Below are 17,592 nucleotides of genomic sequence, written 5' to 3'. Positions count from 1 at the left end.
ACAAGTAAATACCTATATTGTCATATTATATCAAGGGACAGCCGTCGTCATAAACATAGAATCATAAAAACTTATTAAGAAATCTATAATAATTATAAAACATTTAATTTCCATAAAAATGCTTCTTATTAGATAAGTACTTTTACTTATGAAGTGCGTTAAAAAAACACATAAGGAGTTCATAAACGACAATATTGTTTATAATTTAAAGCATAATCTCTTAATAATAAATATTTATCATGGCAATATTTTTTGACGCTGTCGCTGGTAAAGATTACTTGTGTCGGTGGAATTAACAATGCGATCGAGCAGCCTTGCGATGTTGTTGCCTTTTTTTCTAATATACATTATTCTACATTCGTTTAACTTTAAATGTTGGCTTCCTTATAGAGTATCTTCAATATCAAATTTTATGAAAAAGAAATGCTTCATATTTTATTAAAGTGGAATAGTATTGTCATTGAATAGTTTGCGCCTGTCAAAAAAAGTCTCAAATTTTTATGATATTACAAAGAAATAAATATTACAACTACATTCTGTTCATTTCTGTTTATATGAAAACCACAACTAAATAGTACATATTTATCCTTTATTTCTTAGTTGGAATTTGGACGGATTTCAAGCTCACTATTTATTAAACTTATAAGTCAAAACACTGTGATGTAAAACTGAAACGTCCTATTACCGTATATTTATGTTAAAAAAGTTTGGAAAAGAACAATTTTCGATTGCAAGTTGCGGCTTTAAAGGTTAAAAAACTTGCTTAAATAAATTTACACAAATTTATTCAAATAAATCGAATTTCTCAAACACAGAAATTTGTCATCAACAAAATCAGGCGCGGCAAATTTAAATTTATATAGTCGGTCGACCGCATCGAATATACAGGATTGGGAATCGAGCATTATACATAGAGAGGTGATTAGACGCAAAATGTGGCAACGCGCACGCATGCATTTCGTACGCTCTGGTACATCGTTGTTTTTCAGTACAACGTTAGTAAGCATCTGACTTTGATGGGGATAACTGTATTACTTGCAATAAAATTTCGCAAAATATTTAAACACTATACAAAAATAAAATTAAAAATAAACTTAACAAAAATTAATTCTTTAACTAAAAGGCTCAAGCAGACCTCCTTGTTTGGCTAAACAATAAGTTAACCTATCATTAAAGCCAGTTTATACTTCCAAAAGAGTTTCTGGTAAAATAGAATTGGCACTTTTAACTATTTCCTTTCTCAACTTCTCTAAATTTGTTGTTTATTAAAAATTCTTTTACCATAACCGCATTATGAGAAGAACAACCGTCTTCTTGAAAATAGACCGATTTCAAGTCTAAATTAGAGAACTTGGTTTTCGCAGCAACTCAAGATATTTTTGGGCATTTTAAATACCGTCAAAAAAATATTTCATTTGATAACTCAAAATACCAGCCCATACATTCAATGTTTGAGAATACTAACAACGGAATTAAAAACTTCTATGTCAATTTTCCTAAGACCGATATCAAACAATAGAAGGATAGTGTGTCCCATGTAATGGAAAAGATTCATCTGAAAATAGAATGGAAATTTTCTAACCACTTCTTCCAAGCCTTTTTGCTTCTGGACCCTTTCAATACAAGAATTACATAAATATGATAATCTTGAAGATAAAAGGTTATAACCAAATTCGAAACCACATTTAAAATTATAGGAGGCAATACTGATAAATTGCCTTCATAAAATCATTTAACAATTGAACTCTTTCGAAAGGAGTATAAACAAATATAATAAGTTGAGAAAAAAAATATAGCGCTTTAAAATGCAACAGTGCAGTGTGCAGTTATACAGAAAAATGAAGTTGTTCGGTTAAGTTAGGTTGTTATTCTATAAAAAACAAAAAAAGGAAAAGTACCTATCAGACCACCGTAGGCAGCCGCTCATCGACGAGAGAAAGCAGGGCTGACATTATTTTGGACAATTCGTACTCTTCAATTCCCCAGCCTCTATATATGCATCGTTAGCAACTAAATTATCACACATAACAGGCATCAAAGTTTAATCGGTATGAGCTATAGGTTTCATTATCATTAGCTTCAATTTCTGGTACTACGTTAATCATGTCTTTAACATAAAACTTATTACTTATTTTCCCTTGTTGTTGGTTCTATTACGTTTCGAAAATTCAGTGTGTATCATATTATTATGAAAACGTAAATACGTTAATTATTCTCCTAGTTTTTATACTATTTTTATTAGTATTCTGTAGTTAAAGTTGATTCGTAGGGTTTCTTTAGGGTTCTACTTACGTTTGGTTTATTATTTTTATCTATAGTGTTTAGTTTTTAAGTAGAACTACTTAAAAACTAAACACTCTTGTTCGAGCAAAACAAATCTTGTTCGAGAGCCCCATTTTGGCTCTAATTTAGGTTATTTAGGTTATATTATTGTAAATCCCTGTAGTTCTAATTTTCTAGAATTTGTATAGTTGCTTGCTTTGACTGTCAGTATTCTCCTAAAATTATTGATCTCTTTCGGCAAAAACAATGAAGATAATTCTAAATATTTAGAAACTGTTCCACCGGGTTTTAAAAAGGACGCGCTTCGTGACAATTAATTCAGTTTTAATTGTTTAGTCAGTTTTTACCTTGGAAACAATTAAACGACAGTCAAGGCGAGTTAGGTTAGTGTTTTTGACGTACAATAAAAGTGTGTTCCCGAATTTCGTTACAATTGGTGTCAGAAGTAAAGGATATTTGGAAGCTCATTTTATTGGATGCCTTTAACAAGAAGTCAGGCCAAGATGGAGACCGAGAAATTGATGGAGCTGCTATTAAGAAAGTTTTATGAGCAAAAAGTAGAACAAGAAGAACGAGAGCGTTAACAGAGGAAAGAACAAGAAGAACGAGACCGTAAACAGAAGGAAGAACATGAAGAACGAGACCGTAAACATAAGGAAGAACAAGAAGAAGGAGACCGCAAGCAAGAAGAACGAGACCGCAAACAAGAAGAACGAGACCGTAAACAGAGGAAAGAACAAGAAGAGCGAGACAAGGAACAGGAAGATTTACTTAAGACAATTAAATCTGACCCAAAGAAAGAAAATGAACACCTGATTCGAACCATGAAAGATGACTTACTGAATTTAAAAGATAATCTTAAAAAGGAGCAGTTTGTCACAACTTAAAGATGATCTGGAGAAGAATTAGAAACAATTAATGACTAACTTTGAAGCCGCTGCTAAAGGAAATCGCGGGGATAACGAAGAAAAGGCAATCAATCTTAAGCTAAGTCTTAGAGGAGAAGCTACAGAAATATTAAGAATGGTGCCATCTGAGGATCAGCTGAATTTCTACGTACTGGTGCCTACCTTAGAGATGAGATACGGTGAACCCCATCTACAACAAGTTTACCAGGCTCAATTGAAATCTAGAAGACAACAACCCGAGGAAGGACTCCAACAGTTTGAGGCCGATGTTGCTCGATTAGTAAATCTGGCTTACCCTTCAGCCCAACAGAGTTCCGAGAACAAATTTCTATAAATTGTTTTATTGGCGGAGTTCGAGATCCAGATACTAACTACGCTCTAAGAATGGCTCATCATAAATATATTTTAGAAGCTTTGGCCCATGGACTAGAGTATGAGGCAGCTTTTGAAGCAACCAGAAGGCAGACACGAATAAGACAAATCAGAACTTCGAAAAGTGATCTCGAAGACCGCCTAAAGAAGATTGAATCATTATTAGCGAGGAAACCTAAAAGACCATTGCAATGCTGGAATTTAATGCCACATCCTGGAGAGAGCTTGGTAGTACCGGGAAAAATATGCAGCCGTGAATGTGAGATGGTAGTGGATACAGGATCAAGTCATATTATCGTGAAGCCGAACATCGTAGCACACTGTAGGCTTTCAGCACCACCCAATTTAATTCTGGAGTATGCGGATGGAAAAAGGATCCCGATTCTTGGATTGCATGACGCTACAGTCACCATTGGCTTAATAACATTCCAACAGCCAGTTCTAGTGGCAGAAATCATGGATGATGTCGTATTAGGATTAGATGTTATGAATGCTCAGCAGTTTAAAATGGATGTATATAACCGGATATTGACGACAATAAATGAAGAGATTTTTATGCACCACCTATGTGAAAATAAAGTAAATACCAGAGTCGTTAAGTTATTCAAGGATATTACCATACCACCAAATTCAGAGGTGCTGGTTAATGCTACAATTGGAGGAAAAGAGGGAGAAATTGTTTTGATTGAGCCTATGGAAAACTGCAAACTATATGGTCAAGGAATTTTTCCAGCCAAGACGTTATCTACGCAGAAGAATTCTACTGTTTTGGTTCGAATGATAAAATTTAAACGGATATGATCAACACCTGAAACAAGGAGAGAACATTGGCGTATGCTCTGAAGTAGTGGCAGTCATGAAAAATGCTGATAGAAGTTGTTATTCAAACAGACCTTTTCCTGTATGTTTACAAAACCTATTTGAAGAATCTTCTGCCAATTTAACCATAGACCAGTGTAGTAAATTGCGACGTCTTCTTGAAGAAAATCAAGATGTGTTTTTCTTGCACGATAATGACCTGGGAAGAACTGATTTGGTGCAGCATCGAATTAACACTGGAGGCAATGCTCCGATTAAACAAGCACCTCGAAGAATTCCGATAGCTGAACGAGGAGAAGTTTCCTCAATGCTTCAAGAAATAAGGACACAAGGAGTGATAGAACGTTCTCAGAGTTCTTGGACATCTTCAGTTGTGCTAGTGAAGGAAAAAGATGAATCCACTAGATTTTATGTAGACTATCGGCGACTGAATGACATTACCAAGAAAGACAGTTATCCCCTACCTAGAATTGACGACACCCTGGACACACATCAGGTTCACAATGGTTTTCAACACTTGATCTAAAGAGTGGATACTGGCAGGTAAAGATGCACCCAGAAGATAAGGAAAAGACCGCATTCTCGACTGGAACAGGACTTTGGCAGTTTACAGTCATGCCCTTTGGACTCTGCAATGCTCCAGCTAGCTTTGAGAGACTTATGGAAACAGTTTTACATGACTTGGGAATCATGCTTAGTTTATCTGGATGACGTCATCATACTGGGAAGAACATTTGAAGATATATGTTAAACTCCGAGAGGCTAACCTAAAGCTATGTCCTAAAAAATATTGCTTATTTCAAAAAGAAGTTCGATACCTTGGCCATGTAATATCAGAAAAAGGTGTCAAGACTGATCCAGATAAAGTAAAGGCAATCGAAAATTGACCACGACCCACTGACAAACACCAGTTAAGAAGCTTTCTGGGACTTTGTACCTATTACAGAAGATTTGTAAGAAATTTCGCTAATCTTGCAAAGCCTCTACATAAGCTCACGGAGGACAAAATGGTATTTAGTTGGTCAACAGACTGTGAAGAAGCATTTCAACGGTTAAAAAGAGCCCTATGCACATCTCCAATTTTAACATATCCGATTCCTAGACAAACTTTTATTTTGGATACCAATGCAAGTAATGTTGGAATTGGGGCCGTTCTATCATAAAAATATGAAGATGGCGAGCAAGTGATAGCTTATTTCAGTAAAACGTTACCAAAACCAGAAATAAACTATTATGTCACCAGACGAGAGCTATTGGCAGCAGTAAAAGCTATTGAACATTTCCATAAATATTTGTATGGTCAACAATTTATCCTTAGAGCTGACCATGATTCGTTGAAATGGCTGTTTCAGTTTAAAAGCCCCGAAGGACAAATAGCAAGGTGGCTTCAAAGATTACAAGAGTATGACTTTACAATAGAACATAGGAAAGGCGAATATCACCAAAATGCCGATGCTTTATCTAGAAGACCCTGTATTGAAACATGTCAACATTGTTTTAAAAAGGAATCAAAACAGCATCCAGAGATATTTACTTGTAATCGTATTGGCCTTTACAGTTCTAATGAATGGTATGTAGCTAGTTTAATCCAAGATCAGTGTGATGACCCAGTATTTGGTCTTATTTACGAACTGAAATCTCGAGAAATTTCAAAACCAGAATGGAAAGATATTTCTGACAAATCTCCACAACTAAAAGCTTATTAGTCTCAATGGAATTCATTGGTTATAAAAAATGGATTGATAAAAAAGAGTCTGGGGGAGCGTAGATGGAAAAGAAAAGACATATCTGACAGTCCTTCCTCGAAAACGGATTCCGGAAGTTCTTGAAGCTGTTCATGGCGGTGTCGGCGGAGGACATTTTGGAGTTAGTAAGACCTTGGCAAAAGTTAGAAAATGGTTTTACTAGCTAAACAGTCATCAAGATGTTGAACGCTGGTGCCGACAGTGTGAGCAGTGTTCGTCAAGCAAGAGCCAAAGAACCCGGACAAAAGAAAAGATGATGCAGTATCTTGTTGGTGCACCCTTTAAACGAATTGCCATAGACGTAGCAGGACCCTTTCCTACTAGTAGCTCCAGAAACCGATATGCTCTTGTTGCTATGGATTACTTTAGTAAATGGCCCGAGGTTTATCCGATTCCAAACCAAAAAGCAACGACAGTAGCTGAAGTGCTGTTCCAGAACTGAATTTGTCGATTTGGTGTACCCAGAGAGATACATTTAGACCAAGGAAGGAACTTTGAGTCAGAAATATTCCAACAAGTATGCCAGTTGCTGGGAATCAATAAGACCCGTACAACCCCACTAGACCCTCAGTCTGATAGAATGGTTGAAAGATTTAACCGCACATTTGAAACCTATTTGAGGATGGTGATAAACTCTAAGCAAACCGACTGAGATACCTGTATACAACCATTCCTATTGGCATATCGTTCTTCTATCCACAAGTCAACTGGAAAAAGCCCGGCAAAAGTTGTCTACGGTGATGAACTTCGTTTACCTTTGGACATTATTACTGGAAGACCCCATAAGTCTGAAACCCTTGAGGAGTACGTCGACCATTTACAAGAGCGTTTACAAATTGTTCACGAACAAGCACGGGATAAACTTCATCTAGAAAGTAACAGAATGAAATCACGTTATGACATAAAGCCAAATTCTACCGGTTTTAATCCTGGGGATAAAGTCTGTTTATACAATCCACGGAGGAAGAAAGGCAAGTCACCAAAGCTCCAGAAGGATTGGGAAGTCCATTCAATGTGGTCACCAGAATCAACGACGTGGTGTACCGTATCCAGCGACATCCGACAACAAAGATGAAAATTGTAAACATTGTCCGGTTAGCGCCCTATCATGACTCAGGTGGTCCCATGTTTGATCGGGACGTTCAGACTTGAGAGGGGAGCAGTATTATGAAAATGTAAATACGTTAATTATTCTCCTAGTTTTTGTACTACTTTTATTAGTATTCTGTAGTTAAAGTTGATTCGTAGGGTTTCTTTAGAGTTCTACTTACGTTTGGTTTATTATTTTTATCTATAGTGTTTAGTTTTCAAGTAGTTCATCTTGTTCGAGAGCTCCATTTTGGCCCCAATTTAGGTTATTTAGGTTATATTATTGTAAATCCCTGTAGTTCTAATTTTCTAGAATTTGTATACTTGCTTGCTTTGACTGTCAGTATTCTCCTAAAATTATTGGTCTCTTTTGGCAAAAACAATGAAGATAATTCTAAATATTTCGAAACTGTTCCATCGGGTTTTAAAAAGGACGCGCTTCGTGACAATTCATTCAGTTTTAATTGTTTAGTCAGTTTTTACCTTGGAAACAATTAAACGACAGTCAAGGCGAGTTAGGTTAGTGCTTTTGACGTTGACAATAAAAGTGTGTTCCCGAATTTCTTTACAATATTATTTAGATCACTTTTTAATTTGTTTGTAAGTTTTTGCATATCAGCATTTAAATTTTAAGTTATTTCGCCATCAACTAACAATTTGGTTTAAGAGTTTTTAGTAAATAGTATTTTCATATTTGAAAAAAGCAAAATGTCATTGGCCTGAATGCTTAATGTAATTGTTTCATTCCTTTAGTCAACTCTAAGAATAGTAAGTTTACAGAACAATACTGTGATAAAAATATGTCTAGATGTTCCATAATATTTTTAATTTTTATAAGGCTAAAAAATCTCGTCGAGAAACTAAAAGAAACTAACTGGGGATATAAGCCATATTAATGACAATAAAACAATTATCATTTTGCTGATTGGATTTCGTCTACAAAACTAGTAGTAATACATAGATATTAGTATGATACTGCGGTCCTTTGCATATCATTTCCGAAGACCACATTTGACCACATATGAGGTTTTAGGATTTTAGGCAGCTAAGAGTAGATATAAATTCTATGTACATTCCCTGTATGTATGATGAGTGCCTATCATCATATATTTAACACAAACTTGTTGCTCATCTTTAAATTCAACCGAGGAAATGAGGAAAAGTTTGTCAGAGCATAGTCTCACACTATTTTTCATGTCGTACGAACCCTACTTTTACTCGTTTATCAGTCCAACAGAAAGAAGTGGTAAATTGATTTTAAGGGCATACCATTTCGTTGTGCATTACAGCATCCAAAATATGTTAATTTTTATAGTGGTACATCAATTTCAATGAATCTGTTTTTCGTCTGTAAATTTTGTTTATCGCATTCGACTATAACAAAAGTAATATATGTCTTCATTTAAAGTTATCTTTGTACATTAAAACCTTTGGTTATAATTGTGTATCTGCAAAGCGGTAATACGCGTTGTTTTTCAAGCAAATCAATATCCTATAGTAAGTATAGCAATTGGAATAGTAGCGAATTGTCTTTTACCTCGTAATGAATATTACAACATATCAACTTCACGAATTACACGAAACTAACATATTAACATAAAATTAAAACTTGTTCAGATTTATAAAATATAGATGATATTGCATGCATTAAAATAATTCTGTACTCATAACAAGAAAACACCATAACGAATTGTACACTTTAATTTTTAAATTGGATATAAATTTGTATATATATCCTATAATTTTTTATCATTATACAGGGTGTCTCACGACGAATAGACGCGATCGATATCTCGGAAACTAATTTTTCAAAAATTTTGAAAATTTGGCAACATGACACAGTCAATGGGGGCTACACAACTAAAATATATTGACAGTTGTGACGTTTCCGGTTATACCGGAAGTAGGTGTCAACTTCGTTATTTTAAATGGAACACCCTGTATATTTTTACATTTTTGGCTTTTACGTCAAATTCTAAGTATATTTTGTGTATAATGTCCTATACCTAAGTGTAACCGTTTTTGACATATTTTTAATTTCATGTGAAAAACTATGTTTATAAGCCCTAACATAATTACCGATTACTCCCTTTTAGTAGCCTTTATTTATTGGTTAGTTTTGGTTTTATTTTAGAGGAAGGACCACTTTAAAAGACTATTTTAAAATTTGGCTAAAAAAAAGATACAGGGTGGTCAAAAACTAGCATTAAAAATTAAAATGAAAAAATCATTAAAAGTCAATTTTTTTAAATGGAAACCCCCTATTTTTATAATTTTTTCATAAAGATAATTAAAAATAAGGTTAACTTTGTATAAGGTTATCTAGTCTAAAAATTGATAGTTTCCGAAATATTGGCAGTTTAAATTTGGTCTAATATTAAAAGCCGTATAGTAACACGGCTCAAGGATTGTTGATTAGTTGGGCATGACGGTTGTCATAGTACCCGCTAGAAGCGGCAGTAAGACAATGGATTATATGCATTAAATTTATAAGTTACTTGCTATTTAAGTTTTCTTCGTAAAAGTGTAATTTAATTAAAAAGTGTACATTTCTGTTATAATCCATCATCTTACTGCCGCTTCTAGCGGTTACTATGACAACCGTCATGCCCAACTAATCAACAATCCTTGAGCCGTGTTACTATACGGCTTTTAATATTAGACCAAATTTAAACTGCCAATATTTCGGAAACTATCAATTTTTAGACTAGATAACCTTATACAAAGTTAACCTTATTTTTAATTATCTTTATGAAAAAATTATAAAAATAGGGGGTTTCCATTAAAAAAAATTGACTTTTAATAATTTTTTCATTTTAATTTTTAATGCTAGTTTTTGACCACCCTGTGTCTTTTTTTTAGCCAAATTTTAAAATAGTCTTTTAAAGTGGTCGTTCCTCTAAAATAAAACCAAAACTAACCAATAAATAAAGGCTACTAAAAGAAAATAATCGGTAATTATGTTAGGGCTTATAAACATAGTTTTTCACATGAAATTAAAAATATGTCAAAAACGGTTACACTTAGGTATAGGACATTATATACAAAATATACTTAGAATTTTACGTAAAAGCCAAAAATGTAAAAGTATACAGGGTGTTCCATTTAAAATAACGAAGTTGACACCTACTTCCGGTATAACCGGAAACGTCACAACTGTCAATATATTTTAGTTGTGTAGCCCCCATCGACTGTGCCATGTTGCCAAATTTTCAACATTTTTGAAAAATTAGTTTCCGAGAAATCGATCGCGTCTATTCGTCGTGAGACACCCTGTATTATTATTATTTTAATATAATGATATGATATAAGATATTTTATAATTATTTTATTTCATATCATTTTTATTTTTATAGGCTACAGACTTAATAATAAATATTTCCTCTTAATATACGTAATCTGAAACAACCTATACTTTAAGAGAACTGGCTATTAGATTTTTTTGTGATTTGATGAGTGAGGTGACGAAATTTTAGTAATTAAAAAATATTTACAAAAAGTCTACTTTGTTGTCAACAATTCGACTTCCAGAAGATGTTCTCTTTAGGTTTATAAAGTTTATCAGCTGTATCTTCTTATAATTTTTTTCCACCAAAAAGCTATTTTGCAGTTTTTTTATCATCAAAGGTGTCATTTGGCGGAGCCTTTCAGCGGCACCGGTAAGAAATAAACTGCAAAATGGATTATTGGTAGAGGCGATATCAAAATCGTCTTCTGTTGTTGCTAAAACTGGATTTCCTTGAGAGGGCCATTTCTATTAGATTTTGTCAAATTTTTGTGAATTTCATTATCTAATACCTTTAATTAAATTTGCTTTGCTTTTTATTGATATTTAACATCATCCATAGCTAAATATCCTTTGATAACATCTGGTGATAATAATAATAATTATTATAACAACCACTTCTAATCTCTGAGGAATCCAACACAAATTCTCCTTAATCGGCTATTGGTGTTTTTAGGGCGACGCAATTCATGATGCTATATGTATTATGTATTATAAGATTACAAACCTAGGAAAGCATACAACAGCAAATAGATATGCTCTTCACGTGCGGTCATCGAGCACTTTGCAGCACCACTTCACTAAGCAACGTATCGCAGACTAGCAGAAGTAATCGTAGACTTAGCACCAACAGAAACACAAATAATATATTTTTTAATAAGTAATATTATAATATAAAACCATCCTGGCAACAGCAGCTGGAAAAAACAATAAATCATATGAGAACGAAAATAGGTAGACTAACAGTATTCAGAAAAACAGAACATCCTTCTAAACGTTTAAAAACGCATGTTGGAAAATTTTTCAAAAAAATAGGTACCAATCCCAACCATTCCGACCATCAGCAGCACCTAGATGTATAATTAGACCAACTAAAACAAGGCAAAATCTAAACGCTTGTCCCGGTACACTAAGTGTACTGCCCGCAAACAATAAATCCAAATGTGGATGTCAACCAGAAATAATTTTATAGGCAGTAGTCTTACTTGCCTGCAAACGGCAACGAAAAGATACAGGAAAAACAACTGATTACTGGACGAGCTTGTGATCGAACTCAACAGATCATGATAGAACTGCAGATGAATAAGAGCAAAATAAGGGCATCTAAACATCCTAATTGCAGATACAATTGCATGATGTTAGTCAGGTCTAAGTTACTGAGGTCATTACGGCTACTATAACTTATGGATTAAGAAATTTGGTTCAAGAAATTTGACTGCTTACATGTGGCATTGGTCGAACAACAGGTTTATAAAATAATACTTACCAACTGCATATATCAACATGAAGATAACGTTTTGGTAGATGAACAGTAAGGCTAGAAAAGAAATCATTAGGGGCGCAAAGAACAACTTATTATCTGTAATTCTGTAATTCTTACGCAGGCTTAGACAGAGCGATTTAGACATATTAACAGCTTTTGTAAATTACATTGTTTTATTGCGTTTGATACTATTCCACACTCTTGACTTGTTTATGTCTTATATTATTACAGTTATACAACATAAATCCAACGCTCATCTTATTCCTGCAAGTGACTCTTGGCGTTGTGACATATTGGCGTATTTCACTTTATGTTAATATTCAGAACCAAACCGTTAGCATAGATGAGATTCGTATACGACGAGGAATATTTCAGGTAGATTCCCTCAGTTCGCTTTAGTTCCGTCTTGCTTTGAATCCTCTTTCCACCATGCTTAATCGCACTGGATATAGATTTAACATTAGAGCTATTAAAAATATTTCTTATAAGATTTCCTATCTCTGATATATGGACGATAGAAAAATACATGTTGGAAACAAAAAAAGATTAACGACCTTCTTAAAATCACCAGCATAATGAAATGTAAAATCCTAAATATCGAAAGAGGAAAAATAATTAATCATCAGGAAGGTCAACCACGTATTCAGTGAAAGAAAGAATGTACTATATCTGCCTAGCGCTTTCAGGACTATGACTGGTCCAAATTAAGGACGACTATTAAATAAATGGCTTTGGTTTGGAAATTTGTGCACCCACCAAGACGAACGTTACTTACTAGGTATTTAAATGTGAATTTAATTATTTCATGCGAAGACCTAGCAAATAAACTAAAGGACATCTACTAATGTAGAGAGGCAAAAATATTCCCGATGTGAAAAGTGAAGTTGCGTTTATATAAAGAGCCCTTAATTTATATATTTTTTTAATAATCATTAAAACATGTTTTTTAAATCTTAAGCTCGTATTAAAAATAACACCCAGATTCTTGCAGAAGTATGTGAAGATTAATAGAAAGTGAGAGCTCAGCACCAAAGTTTCCAAAAAGTTGTGTCTTTATGGGATTTAATAATTAGCAGTGACATGACAGTGACAAATGTTGATTAATCTGGGTTTCCGCTAAATGAGGAAATGTTTCAGAAAGCCAAAAAATCAGCGGTATACATGAAATCCAGCAAAGGGCCAAGAATGCCCAAGGAGGCCGAGAACACTCAGTTCAATCTGAACATCCTGTGAGAGTACTTCATCAAAAATCACTCTCTGTTTCCTATAAGAGAGAAAGTTTTTTACCAAGTTAAAGACGCTCTCGCTAAAACCAAAATACTTAAGTTTTATTAACATTAATGCTTTCGCTAATGACTTGATCTCCACCCTCAGTTGCTCTCGGTTAGCGTATGCTGATGACCTAAAGCTTTTCCATAGGGTTGACTCTATAGCTGATTGTGATCAACTGCAAGAGAACATCAACACTGCAGACCATTGGTGCACTTTAAACAGGCTTAACCTTAACGTTTACAAATGTAATGTGGCCAGCTACTTTCGAATCAAAAGTCCAGTTGTCTTTAATTACTCAGTCAATGGACAGTCTCTGGCAAAGTCTACCTGTTTTAAGGATCTTGGAGTCACCTTTGACCAAGAATTTTCTTTTGTCACTCACATCGAAGATACTGTATCTAGAGCTACTCGGATGCTGAGCTTTATTATTAGAAATTGCAAACTTTTTTCGAACACTGCCACTGCCAAAACTCCCTACTATCCATTTGTTAAATCTAGGCTGCACTGCAGCTCCTTCATTTGGTCTCCCATTTACAACCAGCACATTCACCTATTGGAATCAGTCCAACGGCGGTTCCTTAAATGTTTGGCATTTAAGGATGATGGAGTCTATTCTCCAAGGGGTTTTGACCATAACCTGCTGAAATGCAGTCGGTGAAATTCTTGTTTAATTTACTTAACCATGAAATTGACTACCCATCCCTTTTGCAAAGGATTTGCTTTCATATACTGCGCCCAGGATCTAGACAGTGTCCAGCTTTTAACTTGGATACAGCCAGGTCCAACATTCTGTACCAGAGTCCTATTCACTCTATGTGTTAAAACTTTAACACTATTGCTGATCCTTGTAATATTCACCATGACAATCTGGCACTTATTTTGAGTCACCTGCGTATGGTCAGTAGGGGAGGATAGGTTATTTAAGGTAAAATGAAAATCGTTCAGTCTCCCTCCACTTATTTATTAAATATTTAGATAACTTAAAATTCCCTACATGTTTCAGACACAGTGGTGTCCATCATCAGGGGGTAAAAGGTTTAAAATTGGTAACAGACACACGCCCCAGGGTTTGATTACATATCAAAAACCCTCTATTTATTACTATTGTTTTCAATTTTAATTTTTTATTTTTATTTGTTTGGTCAACAAATGAATGAACAACAGAATGTAAATAAATAAAAAATTAAAATTGAAAACAATAGTAATAAATAGAGGGTTTTTGATATGCAATCAAACCCTGGGGCGTGTGCCTGTTTTAAACCAATTTTAAACCTTTTACCCCCTGATGATGGACACCACTGTGTCCGAAACATGTAGGAAATTTTAAGGTAACTAAATATGTGGAGGGAGACTGAAGGATTTTCATTTTACCTTAACCTACGACTCCACTGCAAGTATGGACTATTTCTTCACTATAGGTTATTTAGTTTTCAATTTGAATACATTTATTTACTAATTTTTTTATGTTTTTCTATTTTAATTCTTGATTCTTATCTTAAATTAGTGTTGATTTATTATTATTTTCTCAAACTCATTATTTTTTTAGATAGTAATTCTTTTATAATTAAGTTGCATGGACCTAATAGAGTTCATGCATTTGTACTTTAACGTTTATACATTAAATTTTCCTGTACTGATTTACAATAAAAGTCCGTTAAAGGTGGGGAAAAGATCCCGGTAGTATTAGATTTAAGCTCAATTGAGCTCTTTTCACTCCAACATTCGAGGATGCAAAGGATTACGGTAAATTATTTAAAGAATTATGTCAGGATACATCAATTTAAGAGTCATTTAGAAGAGACTGGGTAGAAGGATAATTTTTTTTTAAATATTCGCTAAAATTATTAGGATTATCTATTTTTATCACTCTGAGTCTCTGCCATCAGTTACTAGCTTCGAATTACTGTTTAATAATTTCAAAGTTTCCCAAGCTTTTGGGATCATTTTTAAGCTAATGAGACCTTTTTTTCAATATAGATCGCCGCTGTTATAAAATTTATTAATGTTTTATAATTATCCCAACTGTCGATAATGTTTAACTTTTTGTATTCAGTAAGAGCCTTAGATCTAAGGCACATCATATATTTAATGTTGGGCGTAATCCAGGGTGCAAACGAGTTTGTGATATGATATTTTAAAGGTGACAATGTAATTAAATATGTAATTTTATCATTAAAATTCTTTTCGATATTATTAATATCATCAAGAGAATATAATAGGTCGAAATTAACATTAACAAGGTCGCTTACAACGTTATCATAAATAAAATTGGCAAAGTCTGTGTAGGTTTAAAGTTTGACCAAAATAGACTCTTTACACATCCTTGTGTTTGTTTTAACTACAGTGACCAAAAATGTTATCCCACTATAAGACCTCCGCAACCATTAAAAGTCAGGTGAAGAAGTGATTATAATGTCAAGAAACTATAATAATGTCACTTTTTTTTGTAGGCTCTTTCACAATTTTTATGTACTTTTGAAAGCAAATTATTAAAATCTGATACAAAAATTATAAACAATCAAATCATGGAAGGAATTCAACTAAAGTATTTTCTAAATCGATCAAACAGACAGATTTTCCCTAGGAGGGCGATATAATGAACCTAAGCATATAGTTTTGCCTTGTATTTTAAGAGTAAACCATATCTGATGACACAGTTAATCTTCATATTGCCTTCTATTATGAAGCTTGATTGACAAAATTTGACTTCAAATCTATCGTTTTAAAGATCGATTAATATTATTTTAGAAAGCCTCTTTTGGGAACATCTGCTTTTTTCATGTTGCTACTCTAATGAAAAAACAAAGCTGCCAAAGCTGTTTACTGATTATTTAGGTCAATGCTCCACTTAGTAACATAACTCGGCTTTATCGAGTACACCCAACCTCATAAGGCTCAATTTGAAAGAAGAAATTTATGTTGCATTATAAGACAGTTTGCCACCAATTTTATTGCGCCAGGAGGCGCAGCTTATAATACCTCTATTTTTAGTTAATTTCTGGACTATATTTTCCTGAGCACTTTTTGAAAATGCAATTTTCATTATATTTAGTATATGCTCATTAGTTAAAGATATAGTGCAGTACATTAGGCGTTTGAAATCGCTTTTATGCATCCTTTGACTAAAAAAAATTGCTATATTTTTGTATTTAATAAGAAATCTATAAGTTAAGATAGATATAGATAGATAAGAAATATATCTAGGCTACTAACTCTAGGTACTCTAGAAAGACAAAAAATGTTGATTTTGTTTAAATATATTATTATATTTTAACTGAATAATTTTAGCTGTGTTTTCCAACTGTTTATCGGAAACACCCACACCTTCCAGCCCTAATACATCGATTAATAATGACCATATAAGTGATTCACTATCAGAAATTAGTACGTTAGATGGGGATGAACTCAGTGAAGAAAATTTATTAGAGACCAGATGTTTTCAGGAATTGGAAACACAAAAAATGTTCAATCAAGAACATGTTGAGGATGAGCAGGTGGTGTACCATGTACATGATGTTATTAATGCACTTGTGGGTGACTCTGTAAATTCAAATAGTGAATCCCGACGCAAAATTCGACAGTATCAAAATGAATTAAATTTTACCACAATTGGCTGGTTAAGGTTGTCACATGAAACAGATTTAAAGATTCTTGCAAATCTGCTTTTTGAATGGCTCGAAGAACTTAAAGAGCCGATTATTAAGCTGGAACATTTCGAAAATATAGTTATTTTATATAAGCAGCCTGAAGATTGTTTTAAAAAATTTACATTGGTAAGTATTATTTTTTTATTATCGTCAATGGAAATAGTCATTAATAACATTATTGTAGGAAGAATCGTATTTAATTGAATATCTCCTTATATTTCTATCAAAATTACAACCCATTAGTCAGGAGGATTTACAAAACCTACTAAAACGATTTATATCTAGTCTTTCCAAACAGACAGTCACTCTGAGAGGTCGACTTGCACCATCAGGTTAATAGCAATTTTTAAATTTAGTTCTAAGAGAGTTCATTTTTTAAATAGATAAATAACCTACTATTATATTAAATTAACAGACTTCGGCCTTAATTTAATATGATATTACCTTATGGTTTCATAGCATGTGGCGAATATTCATGTGAACCAAAGCCTAAATTATTCTTATAGTTGTGTTGCTTCCGGGCTTAGCAGAATATATACATATATAATTAGTTTTTATATTTACTGTTTAATAATAATGATCTTTTCTGCCAGAGTTATGTTTGTAATATAAATTTTTAGTAAAATGAACTTTATCACATCCAAATAAGAATTTCCAAAAAACATATTGTGAACACGTATGTCTATTT

General features: G+C 33.5%; 1 protein-coding gene across 1 annotated transcript in view; it reads left to right on the top strand.

The window, feature by feature from the left end:
• Positions 1-17,592, top strand: part of LOC126748347 (protein tyrosine phosphatase domain-containing protein 1-like) — a 37,851-nt gene that overhangs the window by 12,494 nt on the left and 7,765 nt on the right. The window contains exons 7-8 of the mRNA XM_050457512.1: positions 16,546-17,030; positions 17,089-17,236. Of these exons, the coding sequence (XP_050313469.1) occupies positions 16,546-17,030; positions 17,089-17,236 (633 nt within the window). The remainder of the gene's footprint in view (positions 1-16,545; positions 17,031-17,088; positions 17,237-17,592) is intronic.

This window comes from Anthonomus grandis, chromosome 22, assembly GCF_022605725.1.
Source record: "Anthonomus grandis grandis chromosome 22, icAntGran1.3, whole genome shotgun sequence".
In the NCBI taxonomy this organism is placed as follows: Eukaryota; Metazoa; Arthropoda; class Insecta; order Coleoptera; family Curculionidae; genus Anthonomus; species Anthonomus grandis.
Note: the sequence above shows the minus strand (reverse complement) of the source record. Positions and strands in the feature narration are given on the sequence as shown.